General features: G+C 38.8%; 2 protein-coding genes across 2 annotated transcripts in view; both read left to right on the top strand.

Annotated features, from left to right (window-relative positions):
• The window catches only part of LOC150079207 (uncharacterized), a 221,638-nt gene extending 213,047 nt beyond the window's left edge, over positions 1-8,591 (top strand). The window contains exons 9-10 of the mRNA XM_090382994.1: positions 8,266-8,511; positions 8,556-8,591. Coding sequence (XP_090239120.1) covers positions 8,266-8,511; positions 8,556-8,591 — 282 coding nt within the window. The remainder of the gene's footprint in view (positions 1-8,265; positions 8,512-8,555) is intronic.
• A 17-nt stretch (positions 8,592-8,608) lies between these two features.
• LOC150079206 (uncharacterized) overlaps positions 8,609-23,152 on the top strand; it is a 49,586-nt gene continuing 35,042 nt past the window's right edge. The window contains exon 1 of the mRNA XM_090383483.1: positions 8,609-9,395. Coding sequence (XP_090239609.1) covers positions 8,722-9,395 — 674 coding nt within the window. The 5' untranslated portion in view covers positions 8,609-8,721. The remainder of the gene's footprint in view (positions 9,396-23,152) is intronic.

Genomic DNA, 23,152 nt, shown 5'->3' with positions numbered 1-23,152 from the left:
CTATCAAATTTGTCAGACAAGACTTTCCCTTAACAAACCCATGCTGTGTCTGAATTATTGCTGCAGTCTTGTCTAGATGATCCTGCAATGCATCTTTAACCAGTGACTCCATTATTTTACCCGGAACAGAAGTTAAACTAACTGGTCTGTAATTACTCGTGTCACCCTTCGATCCCCCTTTGTGAATTGGGGATACATTTGCACATCTCCAGTCCATGGGAACCTCCCCTGAGTCCAAGGATGCTCTCAAAATTGTGGCTAAGGGTTTGCTTAGTTGCTTTGCCGCCTCCTTTAATATAACTGGATAGATCCCATCCACCCCAGGTGCTTTATATCACCTGGGGTTTAGAGCAGATATCATATTTTAAGGGCACAAAAGGGAATATCATTGTACACGTTGGCACTAACGACATTAAATGTAGGAGATCTGCGAATTTACTAAACAAGTACAGGTCAATGCTGAAAAAAAAGTTGCGAGTTAGGGTTAAATTAGAAAGTATCTTCAGTCCTGCCCAGACATGATAGGAGGGAGTATGATGAGAGCCTTGTCAATCAATTTGGCCCTGGAGAGATTGTGCAGGGCTCATGGGGTAGAATTTTTTTCAGCATGGTCTCTGCTTATTAACGGGAGAGATTTCTTCTACAGGGATGGGATACACTGAAATAGAAAGGGTGCAAGAATATTTGCTGATGCTATCAAGGCAATGTTAGGTGGGTCGGAAAACTGCTAGCTTGATGGGATTTACAGACTAATAGGTTAACAGCAGCTGCAAGCAGAGGTGGAAATGATTCTTGCATGCTTCTATTGGAATGAGCAGCAGCCCAGAAAGCCAGTTTGTCGGGGTCAAGAAACAAGTAAATGTTTCTGGGCTGTGTTAGAGTAACTAAGAGTAAGAACAGGTGAATGTATACTTGCATGTACACCAATGCTAGGAGTATAGTAAACAAATTTGATGAATTTTAAGGGCTGATTAAGACATCCAAGGTAGATATTATTAGGATATCAGAGACTTGGTGTCATTCAGATATAAGGAATGCAGAATTGGAATTTGGGGAGTAAAATGTGTACAGAAAGGATAGACAGGGTAGGAAGGGAGGAGGGGTTATGCTATTAGTTAAGAAACATATAAAATCTAAGGAAGTGCATCCAGTTGACATAGATGGACAGTGCAGTGTTGAGTCAGTTTGGTGTGACATAAGCATTAGGAAAGCAAAAATGAGGGTAGGAGTTTGTTATAGGCCTAATGATTCTGATGAGTACAATGAACAATTATACAGAGAAATCAGTGTGTCTTATAATGGGGGATTTTAGCTTCCCAGATATAGACTGAAACTTGTGGGTTGATCACTCGCACACTAGCAAGGCTTTTGTGGATTTATGGGATGATTGTTTTTTACAGCAGCATGTTAGAGAGGCAACAAGAGGGAGTAATACTCCTGTTCTGATTATTCATGCATTAAGAATTTACAGATAAAGGAACCTCTAGGTAGCAGTGATCACAGTGTACTGATGTGGGATTTACTTAAAGATGTAACTACCATGGGTAAAGGGAAGGGTTTTTGTTTCGTAAAGGCAACTACAGTGGTTTCAGAAATTTTTTGGTTCTGTACAGTGAGACCAACTGATGATGTTACCAACAGCAAATTCTAAATGGGAAGCATTCAAGGAAGTAATCTTGGAAGCTACTAGGTTGTTCCAACTAAGAAATACTGCTCTATGTTCAGGCTGAAATGGATGTTAGATGAACTAATGAGACTTGTGGCAGAGTATAAAAATGCATGGGATGCATCATTTTTCTTCTCTGAAGCCTACGGTTTTGTTATGTTTTGTTATTTGGTTTTTAGGAGCATTAGCAACTAAGGCCATATGCTCCGGCGATGTGCGGTGGTCATTCCCTGAACTTTCCGCATTCTTCGTATTTTGTGGTCACGGGCTCAAATCCCGGTCTAATCAACAAGCGTGTGCTACACACTACTGCTCCTGCCCACCTGACTATGGAGGCACTGAAGCCTACGGTAGTTACAAACTAGTCTGTAATCAAGTCACAAAGGTTAGGCAAGCGAAGGCAGATTATGAAAAATCTTTGGCAAAGGATGCAAAGAAAAACAGCAAAGACTTCATTACTTATATAAACTCTAAAAGGAAGGGAATGAATCAGATTAGCATTAGTAGAGGCATACGATGCAAGAAAGCAAGCTTATGCAGCATCAGTCAAAAAAAAAAAAAACCCTCCCATTTTATCCCTCTATTCATTCCAAATGCCTGTCTAGCTCAGCCTTAAATTTATTTAGGCTATTAGCTTCCACAACAAAAGATAGAAGCCTGTCCCACCAATCAACTACCCGCTGGCTAAAGGCAAATTTCTGCACGTCTATTCTACAACTATTTTTCCTCAATTTGAAACTGTGTCCCCTCAGGTTCTTAGTCTGAGCAAGAGGAAGAATCCCATCAGCATTCAGCTTGCTCAACCCATCCAAGGCCTTATACACCTCAATCAGATCGAGATTTGTTTCCCCTCACGAATCTTGTTGCCCTTCTTTGTACTCATTCTAGCAACTCTACATCCTTCCTAAAATGAGGCCTCCAGACCTGTACACAGTACTCTAGGTGTAGCCTGACCATTGCCGCATATAACAGGATTATCACCTCCCTGTCCCTGCTAGCAAAATTTCTAGATATCATTGACAAGACTCCATGACCAGTCCTGGCAGCCCATCTGCACTGCTTCATATTTGGCGGCACAATTACCCCCAGGTCTTTTTCACTTTCCACTTCCCTGAGTGTAGTACCACCCAGTTGGTACGTTTCTCTTTGGTTATTGCTACCCATATGCAGTACTTTGCATTTATCAATGTTAACAGTTGCCACTTCTCAGCCCATTTTCCCAACTTATCTAGATCCAGTTGGAGTAGCATACTGTTATTACTGTCGTCAACAACATTGCCAATTGTATCATCTGCAAACTTGGTCATTAAACCTGATATACCTTCATCAATATATTATTGATAAATATACAAAACAACAATGGGCCCAACATCGAACCCTGGGGAACTCCACTAATAACATTTTTCCACGAAGAGCAGTGTTCATTGATTACCACTCTGTTGTCTCCCACTCAACCATCCCTTTATCCATTGTAGCAGCTTACCCTTGATGCCATACCTCAACAATTTGTAAAGCAGTCTTCCATGTGCTTCAAAAGCTTTTCTGAAATCCAAGTATATGATATCAAAATTATTTTTGACATTCAGTTCGTTTGTGACCACATTGTAGTATCTAATCAAATTGGTCAGACAAGACCTCCCTTTAACAAACCCATGCTGTGTCTTAACTATTACTGCAGTCTTGTCTAGATGCAATGTAATTTAATCAGTGACTCCGTTATTTTCCCCGGAACACAAGTTAAACAAATGCTTCTATAGTTACTTGTGTCACCTTTTGAACCTCCTTTGTGAATTGGTGATACATTTTCACACCTCCAGTCCATGGGGACTTCCCCTGAGTTCAAGGAAGCTCTCATAATTATGGCTAAGGGTTTGTTTACTTCCTTTGCTGCCTCCTTTAGTATAACTGGATATATCCCATCCATCCTAGGTGCCTTCCTTACGTTTAACTTCAACAATTTCTCCTCCACTTTGCTCTCAGTTATTAGAAAATTACTTAGCTCCCTGTTAGAGTCTGATAAACTTCTGGCATTCTCCTCATTGAATAACTCCTCATGTGTGAATGTAGACGCAAAATACTCATTCAGTTTATCAACTACCTGAGCATGATCATCAATAGTCAACCTATCTCTGTTAAGTGGTCCAATCTGATTTATCCCTTTCCTTCTAGAATTTACATATGTAAAAGAACTGTTTACTGTTTTTCTTTGCATCCTTTGCCTGCCTAACCTCCTTTGTGACTTGGTTACAGACTAGTTTATACCTGCCATAGGCTTCTGTATCGCCTGATACTTTATATGCATCCCATACATTCTTCTTCTCTGCCACTAGCCTTATTAATTCATCTGACATCCATTTAGGTCTAAACATTGAAAAGTATTTCTTAGTTGGAATGAAAAGCCTAGTAGTCTCCAAAATTAAGTCCCTGAAGGCTTCCTAGTTAGAATTCACAGTTGGTAACATCATCAGTTGATCCCACTGTACACAATTTAAAAACTTTCTGAGACCTCTGTAGTCACCTTTACACAAGCAAAAGCCCTTCCCTTTAACATTGATGGTAGTTACATTTTTAAATAATTCCCACATCAATACATTGTGCTCACTGTCGTCCAGTGGTTCCTTTATCTGCAGATTTTTAATGCATGAAGAATCACTACTGATAATCAGATCAAGAGTATTACTCCTCCTTCTGGTTGCCTCTCGAACATGTTGCTATAGAAAACAGTCATCCAGTAAATCCACAAAAGTCTTGCTTATGCAGAATCAGCCAAAAAAAAAAAACCCGCTCCCATTTCACCCCTCCATTCATTCCAAATACCTGTCCAGCTCAACCTTAAATTTAGGCTATCAACTTCCACAACAAAAAAATGGAAGTTTGTTCCACCAATCAACTACCCGCTGGCTAAAGGCAAACTTCCACACATCTTGCCTACAACTGTCTTTCCTCAATTTGAATTTATGTCCTCTCAGACAATTATTGTGAGGAGGAGGAGGAAAAATCCCATCAGCATTGAGCATGCTCAAACCAAATGATTGACAAGCTTTCCTAACTCCCTCTTATCGTGTATGTGCAGAATTGTAGACACTTTCAAATTTAACCCTAACTTCCAACATTTTCTCAACATTACCTTGTGCTTGTTAAGTAAGTACTGAGATCTAATACTCTTATTGTCATTAGCATTAGTAAAGGAACATGATGCAAGAAAGCAAGCTTATATAGCATAAGCCAAAAAAAAAAAAAAAAAAAAATCTAATTTCAGCCATCCACTCACTCCAAATGTTTGTCTAGTACTACCTTGAATCTATTTAAGCTATCAACTTCTACGACTGATGGAAGTTTGTTCCAGCGATCAACCACACGCTGGCTAAAGGCAACCTTCCACATATCTGTCCTACAACTGTCTTTCCTCAATTTGAATTTATGCCCTCTCAGGTGATTATTCTGAGCAAGAGGAAGAATCCCATCAGCATTGAGCATGCACAAACCATTCAAGGCTTTATACACCTCAATCAGATCAGCTCGCAGGTGCCTAGTCTCCAGACACTAATTTTCAAAACTTAAGCCTTTCTTCGTAAAAGAAACCCTTTGTTCCATTCACTGACCTTTTGTCCTTCTCTGCACTCACTCCAGCAGCTCTACATCCTTCTTAAAATGAGTTGTTGAGACCTATATACAGTACTCAAAGTGTGGCCTGACCATTGCCATTACTCAAAGTGTGGCCTGACCATTGCCTTATACAAGAGGATAATCAATTCCTTATCCCTGCTAGAAAAATTCCTGTATATCATTGACACGACACCATGAACTACTCTTGCAGACCATCTGCACTGCTCAGAAAACTTCATATCTGCCTGCACAGTTACCCCCAGGTCCTTTTCATTCTCTACCACTGTCAATGTAGTACCACACAGTTGATACATTACTCTGGGGTTACTTCTTCCCATATGCAGTACTTTACATTTGTCAATGTTAAACTTCAGTTGCCACTTCTCAGCCCATCTCAGATTTTCTAGATCCTGTTTCAGCCGCATACTGTCATTAGTGTCATTAACAATCCGCCCAAACTTCGTATCATCTGCAAACTTGGACATTAAGCCTGATATACCATCATCAATATCATTAATAAATACAGAAAACAACAATGGACCCAACACTGAACCCTGAGGGACTCTACTAATAGTCCACGAAGAGCAGTGTCCATTGATTACCACTCTGTCTTCTCTGTCGGACTATGGCCATAGATGTTGATGCGCCAAAAAAATCCCCAATTAACCAACCAGCGAATCTGTCTTCTCCCACTCAACCATCCCTTTATCCAAAGCAGCAATTTGCCTCCAATGCCACAGTGCTCCAATTTATGCAGCAGCAGTCTTCCATGTGCAATAGTATCAAAAGCTTTTCTAAGATCTAAATATATGATATGAAAATTATTCCCTGCATCCACTTCCTTTGTGACCACATCATAGTATCCAATCAAATTGATCAGACAAGACTTCCACTTAACAAAACCATGCTGTGTCCAAGCTATAACTGATGTCTTGTCTAGATGATCCTGCAGTGCTTCTTTAACCAGTGCCTTCATTATTTTCCCTTGAACAGAAGTTAACCTAACAGGTCTGTAATTACTTGTGTCGCAGTTTTGTCTAGTTCTGCCTTGATAAATTGCTGACCTCCACTACTATAGATGGAAGCTGTTCCAACTATCAAAAACCCGCTAGCTAAAGGCAAATTTCCGTACATCTGTTCTACAATTGTCTTTCCTCAATTTGAATTTATGCCCCCCCTCAGATGAGCAATCCAATCTGAGCAAGAGGAAGAATTCCATTAGCGTTGAGCTTGCTCAAACCATTCAAGACCTTATACACCTCAATTGGATCACCTCGCAGGTGCCTAATCTCCAGAAGCTGCAATTTTCAGAACTTAACCCTTTCTTGGTAACACCAACCCTTTGTTCCCCTCACCAATCTTGTTGTCCTTCTCTGTACTTGTTCCAGCAGCTCTACATCTTTCCTAAAATGAGGTCTCCAGAATTTTATACAGTACTCAAGGTGTGGCCTGACCACTGCCTTATACAAGAGGACAATCACCTCCTTATCCCTGCTAGCAAAATTTCTGTATGTCATTGACAAGACACCATGAGCTACTCTTGCAGCCTTTTTGCACTGCTCAGAAAACTTCATATCTGACTGCACCATTACTCCAGGTCCTTTTCATTCTCCACTAAATTCAGTGTAGTACCACTCAGTGTGGTGAAGAATGAAATAGAGTAATGTATCAACTGGGTGGTATCACCCAGTTGATACCTTACTCTAGGGTTACTGCTGCCTTTATGCAGTACTTTACATTTGTCAGTGTTAAAGTTTAGTTGCCACTTCTCAGTACATCTGCTCAACTTTTCCAGATCCTGTTCTAGTATCATACTATCATTACTGTCATTAACAACACTGCCAACCTTCATATCATCTGCAAACTTAGATATTAAGTCTGATACAGCTTCATCAATATCATACATAAATACTGAAAACAACAATGGGCCCAACACTGAACCGTGGTGGACTCCACTAATAATATTAGTCCATGAAGAGCAGTCTCCATTGATAACTACTCTCTGTCTGCTCCCACTCAACCATCCTTTTATCCATTGTAGCAACTTGCCCTTAGTGCCATGCTGCTCCAATTTGTACAGTAGCCTTCCATGTGCACAGTATCAAAAGCTTCCAAATATCCAAGTATATGATATCAAAATTATTCTTTGCATCCAGAAAACAATGGATACTGTGATCTGGTCCTTTGTAAACACATCATAGTATCCAATCAAATTTGTCAGACAAGACTTCCCCTTAACAAACCCATGCTGTATCTAAACTATAACTGCAGTCTTGTCTAGGTGATCCTGCATTGCTTCCTTAACCAGTTACTTCATTATTTTCCCTGGAACAGAAGTTAGACTAACAGGTCTGCAATTACCCTTTGATCGTGTCACGCTTTGATCCCACTTTGTGAATTGGGGACACATTTGCACATCTCCAGTTCCTTTGCTACCACCTTTAATTTAGCTGGATAGATCCCATCCACCTCAGGTGCTTTCCTTATGTTTAACTTTAACAATTTCTCCTCCACTTGATCTCAGTTATTACAAAATCTCCTAGCTCCCTGTTAGAGTTTGATAAACTTCTGACATTCCCCTCCTTGAATAACTCCTCATGCGTGAATCTAGATGCAAAATACTCATTCAATTTAGTTATTGTGTTACTTCTTGTTCATATTAAATTCTGAATTTTCAATAGGATATTCTTAGTGCAATAATATAAACATCTGAATTAGTCTCATATTCCTATTGTGCTAATAACACCCCACGTTTAATTTTACTTCCCACCCAAATCAGTTTTCAAGAGATTAAGAAATTAAAATATGAAAATGATAAGCAAAGCAAACAAAAAAAATTTTTTTTTGGAATAGCTATCAAATTTAAGTCATTCAAAACTGTGATATAATATGATGATGCAAGAGGTTTCTTATTGATTGTTGATGTTTTTCACATTCCTTTTTTCATTTATTTATTTTTTAATTATTTTTTATTTTTATTTTTTTTTTTGTAGGCTTCTGGATCTGTTGATAATTCAGAACTACTTTTGGAAGAACGTGTTTCTTCTGCTCCTGAATTATCCACTGGAATGGAAGTAGTATCCTCTGTGGGTCCTGCGAATTGTTTTAAGGAAAATACTACAGACTCTTCATATGCAACATGTGCTTCTAACCAGCATAATAGTAATAGTACTTTGCATGCTAAAAATCTCCTTTCAGACAATGTCAAGAAGTGTATTTATCGTAATGTAGATGTTCAGGTTTGTGCAAATGATTTTATTAATAGTGATTATCTTAATCACAGTCTGCCAAAGAAAAACTTAAAACTCGAAAAAAATAAGATAATTCAATTGCAGAAACAAACAACAAGTGGATATCCTGTTAAACAATATTCTCATTCTCTTTCACATAGTGATTTGCAGTTACAATTAAATAAATCCATAGATATAAACTGTCATCAGTATTCGGACATGTCATCCCATGATACAAAATTAAATAGTGAGAGCAGTCATATTTGCTATGCGAAAGGGAAATGGAGTTACCTGGAAGGTAAATATCAAGGAAACATGGATATTAGGAGTGAAGAAGCTCATTCTTACAATCCTGAAAGAACTGTAAATAGTGGAGAAAATTATATTTTAGAATATAGTAAGCACACAGTGGATACAAAACAGTTTCATCTTACTAGCATGCATAAAAGAGATCAATTACCAGATTGTGCCTCCCATCAAAATTACTTTTCAGAATCTGAATTCACATGTGCATCTTCACAAGCAGGAATTTCTCCTAAATTACTTAAACTGCACTCATTGAAAAAACACAGTATGTTGGGAATTAACAGACAATTAAATTTCAACACTAATATTGAAACTACTCCGTTTTGTCTGTTGAAAGTACACACTAAACCAAATTCAAATCCTCCTCCTCCTCCTCTCCAGCTTTGGAACTTCTCTCATAATGAGATTGAAAAACCTTTGCTTTTTCCTTCAGAAAAAAGCATAGCATATAAAAAAAAAATAAACTTGGAAAATGCAGCATTCTTATATAAAAAAGAAGAGATAATGCATGAAGAAAATAAATGGCACTTACTTTCAGTTGATGATAAGCCTTTTATCTCTAAGGATGGAAGAAATCACCATAAGAGGTAATGTGCCTTAATTTGTGGGCTTAAAATATTATTAATGTAATATGAAATTATATTTTAGGCTAATAAGGTATTGTTATTGTACTGTAATACAGTTAAGTTAGATAATCTATATATGCTGAAGACATGGAAAACATCATTAAAAAAAAATTATAATAATAAAATAACTGACCCATTAAAGAAAATAATTGATGCACCAAAAAACAATCAAGTCTGTTAATCAAACAATCAATCCCAAATGGCTGATACTGTATACAGTATCAGCCATATGGGAGGAGGGGTGGGGGTGAAATACCTACTTTATTTGTCAGTCTCTTCTAATTATTTTGTGCACTACTCACCTGTCCTTACGAAGTGTAAGTTTATTTTAACAATCAGTTACTCTCTGAAGACAAATATAGCTATTTTTTCCAGTCTAAATTTATTCCTTTTCCTTCTTGTGTGTTGGCCAAGAAAGAGAAAGAATGCTATCATCATTTAATTCACTCTGATTGAAACAAAAAGAACCACAAGTTCTGTACTATTTGAAAAATTTTTGAATGACCCCCACATACAGAGACAAATGTTAAAAGCCAGGTATCCTCATATGCTTTTGGGAAAAAATAGACACATCACTTTATCATGCTGATGTGGGCTGCCAAAAAAAAAAGCAGTGAAATACGGCAGTAACCTATATGGAGGGAAAATCAGCTCCAGTTCCATAAAACAGTTCTGATTGAAAATAAAAAAATTTGCATGCTGTTTGGATATTTTTCAAACAATGACCCCCACATACCAAAATAAATGTTAAAACCTAGGTACCCTCTTATGCTGTTGGTATTACTCATTATAAACCCTAGCAATATATTACTGGAGGTAATATATTGCTAGGGTTTATAATACGGCAGAGAAATACGGCAGTAGCATGATGTAATGGGATCTGATGGTAGATAAAATTCAGTTCCATTTGGAAATTTACATGGTTGATGAATGTCTTATAAATATTATTCATGGAATAAGCATAAAAATTAGACAAAATTAAAATCAGTCTATAAAATTAGAAATAAAATGATTGATAATCAACTATGATTTGATTGATGAGTGCATGTTCAATTGGGTCTTCTCACATATTCTTAGTTTCCATTTCCACACAATTCAGTTTACAGAACTCAAATCTTTCTTGGTGAAAGTACCCTTTTTTAGCCCTGACTACCCTTTACTACCCTGGTTGCTCTTCTATGCACTTGTTATTTAGTGTACTCTCCTGGAATTTAGAAAATTAGTTTGAGCACCAATAGACCAAATTGCCTAACTCTGATGTTACCTAAGTAAGTTTTTTGAGATATTTCTTGGCATCTTATCTCTTTCATCAGTAAGAAGATAATAATAATAATAATAATGACAAATGCAAGACCCACGGATTGCACTTGGGAAAATTAGTCAGCCGAAACTATCACTTACAGACTGGTAAAGAAATCCAAGCCATGACAGAGGGAGAGACCTACAATACTGGGGATGATGCAGGCTCAGCAGTTAGAGCACATGTAAATCAAGGCTTACCTGACCGAAAAATACCATCAGAGACTCAGAAGCCTGTTGAAAGCAAAGCTGAATGGAAGGAACACAGTTAAAGCCATAACACCTATACAGCCCCAGGGCTAACATACTACTTTGGGGTCATAGATTGGACTAACACCGAGCTGGAGGATATCATGAGAAAGACAAGGATAATGACGACCAAGAGCTGCCAACACCACCACCCAAAGTCAGCCATGGAGTGATTGGCAATAGCTCGGAAAGAGAGAGAGGAAGGGACCTGATAGACCAAATTGAGCAGCAGAAAACAGCGATAGCTAACCTGAAGGATTATTTCCAGAAGCACACAGCAGTACTCTACCAGGCCATAAGGAAGATAGCCAAGTGGTATACCACACTCAACCTAAGTGAAGAATCTCCTCCCACCCAGACGGCACAAACGAAGCTAGAAAGATGGGCAAAGAAGACACTACAGTGACCTCCATCGAGATCATATAGATAAAATTGCTTCCAATGCATGACTCATGAGTGGGACGCTCTTAACCAAGACTGAAGGATTCATGCTTGCCATCCAAGATCAGGTAATCAACACCAGAAACTTTATAAAATACATCACCAAGGAGCCCCGAGTGTCAGATTACATGCCAGTGATGCCACCTGGCCTCAGAAACAATCCAACACATCACCGCAGGATGCAAGGTGATCACCCAGACTGAGTACATTTGTAGACACAGCCAGGTAGCCAAGATAATTCAACAGAAGGCAGCAAGGAAATACTAGTTTATCAAAGAAAATGTACTGCATTACAAGTATGAACCCCAGACGTACTGGGGACTCAACCCAAAAGCTGTCCTGGGACCGCACCATAATAAGACAATCCCACACAACAGACAGGACATAATAACCCTTGTTGACAAGAAGGAAAATGCTACCTATCTGATTGACATAGCAGTGCCCAACACTGGCAACCTTCAGAAAACCCACAAGGAAAATATCTGGAAGTACACGGACCTAAGACAGGAAATCAGAGAGATGTGGCATATGCAACAAGTAGCGACCATCCCGATCATCGTGTCAACCACCAGTACGGTGGCAAAGATTCTACATAACACCCTAGCAGCAATAGGCCTCCTACACGGAACTCCAGAAAGTCAGAATCCCGAACACCTGTAGGATAGTCAGAGAGTTCCTCGACCAACAGTAACACCAGACATAACAACAACCACCCTGTACACTTGGCAGCAATACCCATCACAAGGTGGAACCCCCAATCAGGGAGAAATAATATAAGAGCAGTAATAATAATAATTATTATTATTATCATTTTATATCCTTTTATTGGCCCCGAGTGCCAAGCGAGTGATCTAGCGATTTCCAAAGCAATTTTCAAAGCGAATTTCCTATAAAGAAGTAGTTAAAATTTCTAAAGTCTTTTACTTTCAAAGTTATTTATTTTCTGGCTCTTTATAAATAAAGAAGGAAGCCTCCTACAAGAAAGGAAAATCACCTTTCTTTTGTATATATATAACTAACTCTTGTAACACACTAACCACTAACTTTTTATCGCTTGGTCACTGGTGGCACCACTCCTGCCTCCACGTGGCGGGGCCGGTAACCTGGGAGAAGGAAGCTCCTCTCCCGGGGCGAAAAGGAGCAACAATGGATTGCGACGAATTTCCACCAATAGAGCCAACAGGCTCTCAACAAATTGACACCCATAGAAGGGAACATGATCCTAGTCTCTCGAAAAGAATGAGAACAGATTCTAGCAAACCAGAACCACCAGCTTTTTTGATAATGCATTCATTATCGAATCAACCAGTAAGCAATTTGTCTTCCTTTGTCATTCAAAGGTGTCTTGAAAATTCAGCAGGAACACCAAAAATGGTAAAACGACTTCAGTCAGGAGATCTATTAATTGAAACCACGCAGGCAAGACACTCTGAACTGTTATTGAAACTGTCAACTATAAGCGGAATCCCAATTAAAGTCACGCCGCATAATACACTGAACTCCTCTAAAGGAGTAATAAGTGAGTGGGATCTACTAAACTTCACCGAAGAGGAAATAGTTACGGAATTACAAGAACAAAAAGTAACACAAGCAAGGCGAATCATGATCCGGAAAGACGATAAACTAGTTCCAACACGAAATATCATATTGACCTTCAGTACACCAAATTTACCAAACTCAGTAAAAGCAGGCTACCTCCACTGCCGAGTCCGGGCATACATTCCAAATCCCTTAAGGTGTTTCAAATGCCAAAAATTCGGTCATTCTCAAACAACATGCATAGGAGAAAATACATGTCCTAATTGTGGTTCGAAAAATCATTCTCAAACAGATTGTACTGCAAAATCTCCAGAGTGCCCAAATTGTAAGAATGATCACCCAGCTTATTCAAAATCATGTGATCTGTGGAAAATGGAGAAAAATATACAGAAGTTTAAGATTGAACACAAAGTATCATATCAAGAAGCAAGAAGACAAGTCAAGGTAACTATGCCAAAACGCAGCTATGCTACTGCTACCCAAAACTGTCAAGCTGTTGCTACCCAAACAGAAGTGTCAATCCCACCTAACACATCCATTGCAGAATGGGCACGATCTGTACTTTTGACAGATCAGCCCGCTAACAAACCTGTTTCAATAGACGAGGTAAACAATACCCCACTCTCAGTTCCATCTAAAATTACATCAATCGATAAATCACAAAGGAAACCACAAAGGCAACGTGCCTCTGAATTGAAACAACCAAATTCAAGCAGTATGGACAGCGAAGCTGTAAATGCACAAGAAGAAACAGTCCTTGATCTTCATGCAGAAGATGACATGGAGACTGGATGTTCATCTACTGGTATCGATGATGTAGAAGGGAGTACAGAATATGGATGTCCTTATTTTCCAAGAAAGGATAAGATAAAACATGATCGTCAAAAGCAAACTGCACCCTCTTACAAGAAACAGACAGAATCATCTTCCCTCTCTAAAACCAAATAATGATGCACATCGTACAATGGAATTGCAGAGGTTTACGCAGTAATACCGATGATATATACGATTTGATCTCACAATATAATCCGGTAGCCTTTTGCTTGCAAGAGACTTACTTAAATCCACAGGTAACTTATTCGATTAAACATTTTACAGCCCATAGAAAAGATAGAATTAGTTCAAGCCATGCACATGGTGGAGTTGCAATTCTAGTGAATTGTAAATTTCCAGCAAGAAACATTCCTCTTCAGACCCACTTAGAAGCCGTTGCAGTTCGTGTAGAAATGGGAAAAACAATAACTCTCGTCTCATTGTATCTTCCACCTAATAATATCTACACGTTGAAAGAATTAGAAGATCTTATAAAACAGATACCATCTCCTTTTTGTCTTCTTGGTGACCTAAATGCAAATCATCGGCTATGGGGATCTGCTTACATGGATAATAGAGGGCACTTGCTAGAAAAACTCATAGACCAACTGAACCTAACTTTGCTGAACACTGGTCATAACACCTACACTCATCTCTCCACGGGATGTATGTCGGCAATTGACTTATCTATATGCTCCCCTGAGTTACTTCCTACTATAGATTGGACGGTTTTAAATGATCTGCACAACAGTGATCATTTCCCAATAATATGCAGAATTCAACAATGCAGACACCTTGCCCCGATCATCGGGTATTATGGAAATTTTCTAAAGCAGATTGGGAAAAGTTTTCTGTCTCCATCTCGTTTGATAGCCAATTGATACAACTAGGGTCCATTGATGATGCCACCGAGCACATTACCAAACAAATACTAGCAGCAGCTTCCAAAGCAATACCAAAATTTTCTACTTTCAAACACAGAAACCTTAAACACTGGTGGAATGACACTTGTACCACAGCGAATAAAGAAAAAAATAAAGCCTGGAATCAGTTCCGTAAGTTTCCGACCACCGACAACCTAATCCAGTTTAAAAGGCTTAAGGCAAAAGCACGACAAATTAGAAGACAAGCCAAAAAAGAATCATGGATACAGTTTGCCTCTTCTATCACAAAAGACACTAGCAGTAAAACTATTTGGAAAAAAATTCGACAACTAAATGGCAAATTTTTCCCGGTTTCTGCTCCAATTTTAATCAAAAACGGACAAGAAATATCCTCACCACAAGAAATAGCTAATGCGCTTGCAGAGACTTTCTCCGAAACTTCTGCCACTACAGCTTATGATACTTCCTTTCTACAAACTAAAGCCATAGCTGAAAAATATAAGATAAATTTCCAAACTACTCAGTCTCTAGCCTACAATCAACCTTTTCGTCTTTTTGAACTCCAAACAGCAATAAACAGATCACCAAATAGCGCTGCTGGAGCTGATGGAATCTATTATGTAATGCTAAAACATCTAAACAATATAGATTTGAATTTGCTAATAACTTTCTTTAATCGGATCTTCCTTGAAGGTACATATCCCTCTACCTGGCATCACTCTGTTATTCTAGCCTTTCCCAAACCAGGAAAGGATCAATCACTCACACAAAATTATCGACCAATCTCCCTCACCAGTTGTCTTGGCAAAACTCTAGAAAAGATGGTACACAGGCGACTTACCTGGATTCTTGAAACTCAAAAGTTGCTAAACAACAATCAATTTGGATTCCGACAAAACAGATCCACTTTAGATCTCATGGTGAAAGCAGAAACTAACATCCGTAATGCTTATGTAAAAAACGAACACCTTGTAATGGTGAGTTTGGACATTGAAAAGGCTTTTGACACAACCTGGAGGTATGGCATATTGCGAGAACTTTAATCCCTAGGACTGCGGGGACATTTACCGAAATTTATTAAAAACTTTCTCCAAAAGAGAACTTTTCAGGTTCGCTATCAATCAGTACTTTCTCGTATCTATACCCAAGAAGAAGGTGTCCCACAAGGGTCAATACTTAGCGCTACTCATTTTTCACTTAGGCTAAACACTATAACCCACAATATTCCCAGTACTGTCGAATTATACATGTATGCTGATGATCTCACTCTATCTTGCAGTTCAAAAAATATTCCTACTATTGAAAGACAGCTGCAACTCTCCATAAATAAGCTGGAAATATGGACACAGCAGAATGGATATCGTATGTCAGAACAAAAAACAGTTGCAATCCACTTCTGCAAAAAACGCAAGTTGCATCCGGAACCGGAACTTCGGCTAAAGAACCACCTGATACCACTCACCAGTAATTTTCGTTTCCTAGGTTTAATGTTGGACACCAAACTTAACTTTGTTTCTCACATAACATATCTCCGAACAGTATGCTTAAAGAAACTAAATATTCTTCGGTCCATTTCTGCCATGAAATGGGGTGCTGATAGATACTCTCTCCTACATCTGTATCGTGCTCTTATCAGGTCCCGATTAGATTATGGAGCTGTTGTCTATGACTCTGCTAGGAAAAGTGCACTAACCAGACTGAACACCATCCAACACAGTGCCCTTCGTACTTCGCTAGGAGCTTTTAGAACATCCCCTGTCCAGAGTCTGTATGTAGAGGCGTATGAACCTCCACTTCTTCACCTTAGAAGGAAAATGCTGCTCCTTAATTATGCAGCCAAAATTCAAAGCCTTCCAGCCCATCCTCTTCGATCATTGATTCTCAACCCTGATAGGATCACGTTCTACAACAGCAAAGTTACAGAAAATAGACCCACTGGTATTTGATTAAAAGAATTGATACATGCCTGGGACATAAACTTTGACAATATGCTTCAAGAGAAAGATGTACCTGATCCACCCTGGTCTGTAACTCTCCCTCACTGTGATAACTATTTTCAGCAATGGGGAAAAAAATCCCTGCCATATGAAAGTATTAAACAGCTACATAAAGACCATGCCCTCAACAATGCTCAACGCTGTATAATATATACAGACGGTTCGAAAACAGACTCTTCTGTTGGTGCTGCAGCTGTCTTTTCCACTTTTACGCTTTCAATATCATTACCAGTTGAGTGTAGCAGTTACACTGCAGAATTATACGCAATAAAATTAGCCCTAGAAAATATAAACACTTCCCACAATACTAGCAGTATAATATACACAGATTCCATGAGTGCAGTATCCGCTTTGGACAATAAACTTTCAATATCGCATCCCGTCATAAAACAAATTTTTTCCTGCTTAAACCAGCTACGAAGTAAGAATCATGCAGTGCTATTTTGCTGGATCCCAGGGCACTCTGGTATCACAGGTAACGAGAGAGCAGATCAGGCAGCCAAACAACCAAACAGTGCAATACCATCACATTACCATGTACCATACGTAGATTATTTGAAGCACATTAAAAAAATCAATACAATCCAGTGGTCTGAAATATGGAAGTCACAAACGAACAACAAATTGCTTGAAATCAAAGAGAAACCAGCACTATGGAAATCTAGCTTAAGAAAAAACAGACAAGAAGAGGTTGTGCTAGCAAGATTACGCATAGGGCATACACATCCAACCCATATATATCTACTCAAGCAGGAGGTCCCACCTCAATGCACTCATTGTGCTTTACCACTTACCGTCAAGCATATACTCTTAGATTGTAATCAGTATTCCTATTTCCGAAAAAATAGTTTCCTTTCACTGTCACAACTGAAAGAGCCTCTATCACTTGCCCATATTATTGGAAACAGTGCGAATTTAAAAGAACTATTTACCTTTCTTAAGCAGATACAAATATATTATTTTCTATGATTACAAACTGGAACCAAATTTTATATAAAAACAGGTCATAAGAACAGGCACATTTTGGCCCTAGTTGCCCTTGTGCCCAAAAATACCAATACCAATATCCTTTTATTGAATGAAGAAACATGCATTTAGCACCATTTAATCACCATTAAGAACCAACTTAGGGGGTGAGATGATGCATCATTTCCCTGATAGGGAAAGCAGGCTAGCACGGCTTGCCCCTATTCAACATTCTGCCCTCAGTATTGCTGTAGGTGCTTATAGAACATCGGCAGTACAAAGTCTTTATATCAAAGCGCATGAACCTCCGCTCAGTCTCAGGAGAAAGATGTTACTCCTGAACTATGGGGCCAAAATTCAAAGTCTAACTGATCACCCCATCAGCCCAATACTTAATGATCCACAGTTCTCAATGCACTATAGAAATAAACCTAGAGCAGTTCAACCTACTGGCATCAGATTGCAGGCATTATCACAAACCTGGAATATACGTCTAGACAAAGTCCTTCAAGATTCAAGCAGTGCAGATCCTCTATGGTCTTCTATTAAACCATCCTGTGACAGCTATTTCCTAAACTGGGGAAAACATTTGCTTGCAAATATCAATATACAGCAACTCCATACTGCTCACACACAAAATTATCCACGTTTCTTAAAAGTATACACTGATGGATCAAAGTCTGAAAGTGGAGTTGGGGCTGCAGCTTTTTTTGTCTTTTCCTATAACACCATCTCTGTTTCCCTGCCTACTGAATGCAGCAGTTACACAGCAGAATTATGTGCCATCAAGCTTGCCTCAGAATATATTCTCCATCTGTCCATCCAAAAAAGTGTAATATATACAAGACTCACAGAGTGCACTTTTAGCCTTGCAAAATTCCTCCTCACCAACACATCCTGTAATAAAAACAATAAAAACTCAACTGATGCATATTCATGAACACCAACAAGTAGTCATCTTTTATTGGATCCCAGGCCACACTGGGATATCAGGGAATGAAAAAGCGGATTACGCAGCAAAACAATCATCCAATATAGCATCATCAGATTGCTATGTTTCATATATTGACTATAGATCCTATATAAGATATGTATGAAAGGAACAGTGGACACGTCTATGGCAAGCTCAACTGCAGAACAAGCTCCTTCAAATAAATTCTGAACCACAGTTATATGCTTCCAGTTTCCATGTAAACAGAAAGAAAGAAGTCCTCCTATCCAGAGCACGAATCGGTCACAGTCACCTCATCCATCTCTATCTACTGACTGGAGATGATCCTCTGAAGTGTATGCGCTGCAACTATTTTCTCACAATGAAACACATTCTCGTTGATTGTACACTGTACACTGATACCAGAAAAGCCTCATTCAGTATTCTTCAAAATCTTCAAGAACCTTTAACACTTTGTTGTATCATAGGCAATGATGCAAATCTTCCAGAATTTTTCTGCTTCCTAAAACGGATTCAGCTATATGATTGCCTCTGACATGGTTTCATTATCACCATGTCTGACTGATAGGCGCAATATGGCCCAAGTAGCCCTTGGACCATATTAGAATACCAATACCCAAAGCTTTCAAACTTCTACTTGGAACAGTCTATGAAAAGACACCACTCTTTTTTATTTTGATTAATACCAATTTCTTCATATAGACCAGATCAAAACAGTAGTATACGGATTCTGCAGCAGTATAAAAATTGCATAAGTGGAATTTGAAGTCTTTCAGTTGAGATACTATTCTTACAGTTAGGGAAATATAATGCTTTACTTGAGCAGGCTACTGAGGAATGTTGGTATAATCCCAATTTTCCTTTCTCTAGATTCATCATCCAGTTCTGAAAATTCTTCTTTGGAAGATAGATTTAGAATTGAAGGGTCTTCACTGTATGGGACTAGAGCAATAGAGGATGGTAATGTAAAATATACTTCATTATTTCAATACAAAAGTATATCATCATGATTGCTATGGTGCACTATGGCCAGAGATGCCGATGCACCTAAAAAATTCCCAAACATAGAAACAATTATGATTGCTACTTTTGCATTGTAGATACAATACAAAAGTAGCAAGTCATCGTGATGGTTTCTGGGCTTCATCCATATTCCAGGTATAGCCAATAGGCATACATTTTCGACTGACATCAGCAATCTTTCTATTGTTTACTTGCAATTACCACAACACAAACAAGGTGCCCACATCTTTTTATGAACACCCATATACATTCAAAAAAAAAAAAAAAAGAATATATGGACTTTGAATCTTTGGTGCTGCCAATAATGTAATGTTTCACCTCTTTCAGACCTATATATTATCCACAAACTTAACAGAATGATCCTGGAGATAACCTGCACCTTTGTTTGGTAGCCATAGAAAATTGTTAAAAAAAAAAAAACCCTTATTATACAAATAATACAGGTTCTTGCATATCACAGTATCAGTATGCACTTAGGTAATATATACAAGATACTGGACATTCAATATTTAAGTACATAACGAGATATTGGATGGTCAGCATAAGTATTTATCCTAGAAATATTTAGCTATCGTTGGTGACTATTGTCAGGAATATGCATTATGCAAAAAGGATAAGTGGAGTAGTAGTTCCAGGGTGTGTCTGCCAGGGGAAAAAAGTTGATGACTTTTTAGAGCAGATATCTTTTAAGTTTTAAGGGCACAAAAGTTATTATTGTTACTTGTTTGCACAATGACATTAAGAGCAGGAGGTCTGTGGACTTACTTTACAAGTACAGGGCAATGTTGAAAAACAGTTGTGAGTGAGGTTAAATTTGAAAGTGTCTGCAATTCTGCCCAGACATGATTCTTTTCTTTATTTATTTATTATTATTTTTTTTTAATGAAAACCTCATTCATGAGGAGTATTAGAACCTATAGTACTTAGTACCCTGCATGGGTTGGAGGTTGAGAAGATGAAAGAAGATATTTGTTGACATTAGACTTGAACTTCTATAGACTGTAATTTTCAGGAAATACATATGAAGGAAGGTTGTTCCAGAAAACAGCAGTTGAATGAATAAACGAGGGAGATGAAAAGTTGGTTCTGTGAGTTTGAAGTTGGACAGTAAATGGATGTTGGCTGTTGGTGGCACATGTTTGGACTGTTTTGAAAGAGAGAGCAGGAATTATAGAAGCCAATTCAGAAGAGGGTCTGTGGATCTGTAGAAAAGGCATGCTGCAGAAACAATGTCTGTGACACAGAGAGTGAAGAGACTCTGTTAGAGATGAGTCATTAATTAATGCATAACATAAGCCAGAATATCACCAGTGGATCGACACTGACGGTCGTTGATTAGGTGGGAGGTTTCTAGATAGTTTAAAAGTTGGTGGTTAATTGATTTCTCCATTACTTTAGAGAGAGTAGAAGTAATTGCAATGGGACGATAATTGGATGGGAGGGATTTGTCACCCTTTTTAGGAACTGGCTGGATATGAGCAAATTTCCAAGCAGAAGGAAAAACACCTTTGGAATAAGAAAGTGAAAAAACAGGCGGCAAAGAACAGGAGTAAGTTCAGGAGCACACGTTTTAAGACCAATTGGTTAAATCCCGTCAGGACCTGGAGCTTTCTTAGTATCAAGATACGTCAAAATCCTTCTGACATCCTTTTGATGGAAGACCACAGGAGGCATTGAATGGAGTGTGCTGGGAATGGTGGGAGGTGTTTTACTGAGATCATTAATACATGAGTTGGAAAATGGGATGCCAGCAGGTCAATTTTATCTTTTGTTGGCTGAAGTAACAACAGAACCATCTGGTTTTGAGAGAGATGGGCAAAAGTTGCGGACAATAGCTTTGGCGAGAGACCAGAATGCTCGGCTACTATTAGGGCAAGAAGCAAGTTTTCTACTCTTAGTCTGTTCAAAATCTAGTTTGGACTGATTAATGACTGCTTTACAATTGTTGTGAGTTCTGGTGTAGGCAGAAAATGAAACTGAAGAATTGGAAACAAGCTAATTACAATATGCAACATTCTTCTCCTGAACGGCCGTAGCACATTTATTGGAAAACCAAGGTTTGGATAAAGGACAAGATTTTAAAGTGGAGTGTGGGATGAAGAATTCCATTCCTACAAGAATAATTTCACTGATACAATCTGAGGAAACATTGACATCAGAAGTTTTGAAACAGTAATCCGACCAAGGAAAAGAAGAAAAGAAGTCTCGCAGGTCATCCCATTTTGCATTCTTGTAATGTCAAACAACACGAGGTTGGGAATAGCCATGAGATAAAGGTTGAGACAGGTGCTAAAAGTCTTCCTCAAGGTGATTCAGCAAAGGATAAGATGTAAGTGCGAAAGTGCACTAGGAAACACACAGTTCGGATTCTGCAGGGGACTAGGCACCAGAGAAGCAATTTTCTGTTTACAAATATTGCTACAAAGGTGCTATGAACATCAAAAAGATGTGTATATATGTTTTATTGACTACGAGAAAGCCTTCGATTCAGTAGACCACGACCGCCTAATTGACCGACTGAGAAAACTTGGGCTTGAAAACAATGATATCAACTTTATTACAACTCTCTACTGGAATCAAACAGCCCGGCTTCGCTATGACAACGACCTGACAGACCCAATTCCAATAAAAAAAGGCGTCCGGCAAGGCTGTCCGTTATCTCCCATTCTTTTTAACATCTATTCGGAAATGATCTTCGACCAAACACTGGCTGACAAGAACATCGGCATAAAAGTTAACGGACACTACATCAATAACTTAAGATATGCCGATGACACAGCACTAATAGCGGATTCAGAACAAGATTTACAGACCATCTTGAACGAAGTGGACATAGAAAGCCAAGCATGGGGGCTACGAATCAACAAAAAGAAAACAAAGGTGATGAAGGTCAGCAGGACTGCAAGCAAAATCACGATCAAACTAAACAACGAAAAATTAGAGCAAGTACACCGCTTCAAGTATCTCGGAGTACTCATTGATGACCAGCTGAACCATGAGGCCGAAATCAAAAGCAGAATTGAACAAGCCAAGCAGGCATTCACCAAATGGAGAACCCTCCTCACCGACAGAAGCTTGAACATCATGCTCAAATTACGCACATTGAAATGCTACATCTGGCCAATACTGCTCTACGGTGTAGAAACCTGGACTCTAACATCAGCCACTACAAAAAAGCTCCAGGCCTTCGAAATGTGGCTCTACCGAAGAATGCTGAAAATCCCGTGGACAGCCAAGATAACCAACGTACAGGTCCTGCAGGACATGCACACGGAACGGGACCTGCTCAAAACCATCATCAGCAGGAAATGCAAATACCTAGGTCACATCGCTAGGAACCAACAAAAATATCACCTACTACCACTCATCCTGGAGGGAAAGATCGAAGGCAAGAAACGCCCAGGCAGACCGAAAATGGCATGGCTAGATAACATCAACACCTGGCTTCACATGACAACAGCACAAATTCTACACGCAGCGCTAGACAGAGAACAATATCAAAACGAAGTCGCAAACGCCATTCGGCAGCATTAAAGAAGAAGAAAGGTTGAGACA

The sequence above is a fragment of the Mastigoproctus giganteus genome, chromosome 10 (assembly GCF_048544385.1).
Source record: "Mastigoproctus giganteus isolate SK-2022 chromosome 10, ASM4854438v1, whole genome shotgun sequence".
In the NCBI taxonomy this organism is placed as follows: Eukaryota; Metazoa; Arthropoda; class Arachnida; order Uropygi; family Thelyphonidae; genus Mastigoproctus; species Mastigoproctus giganteus.
The sequence above is the reverse complement of the archived record's forward strand: the minus strand, read 5'-3'. Positions and strand labels throughout refer to the sequence as shown.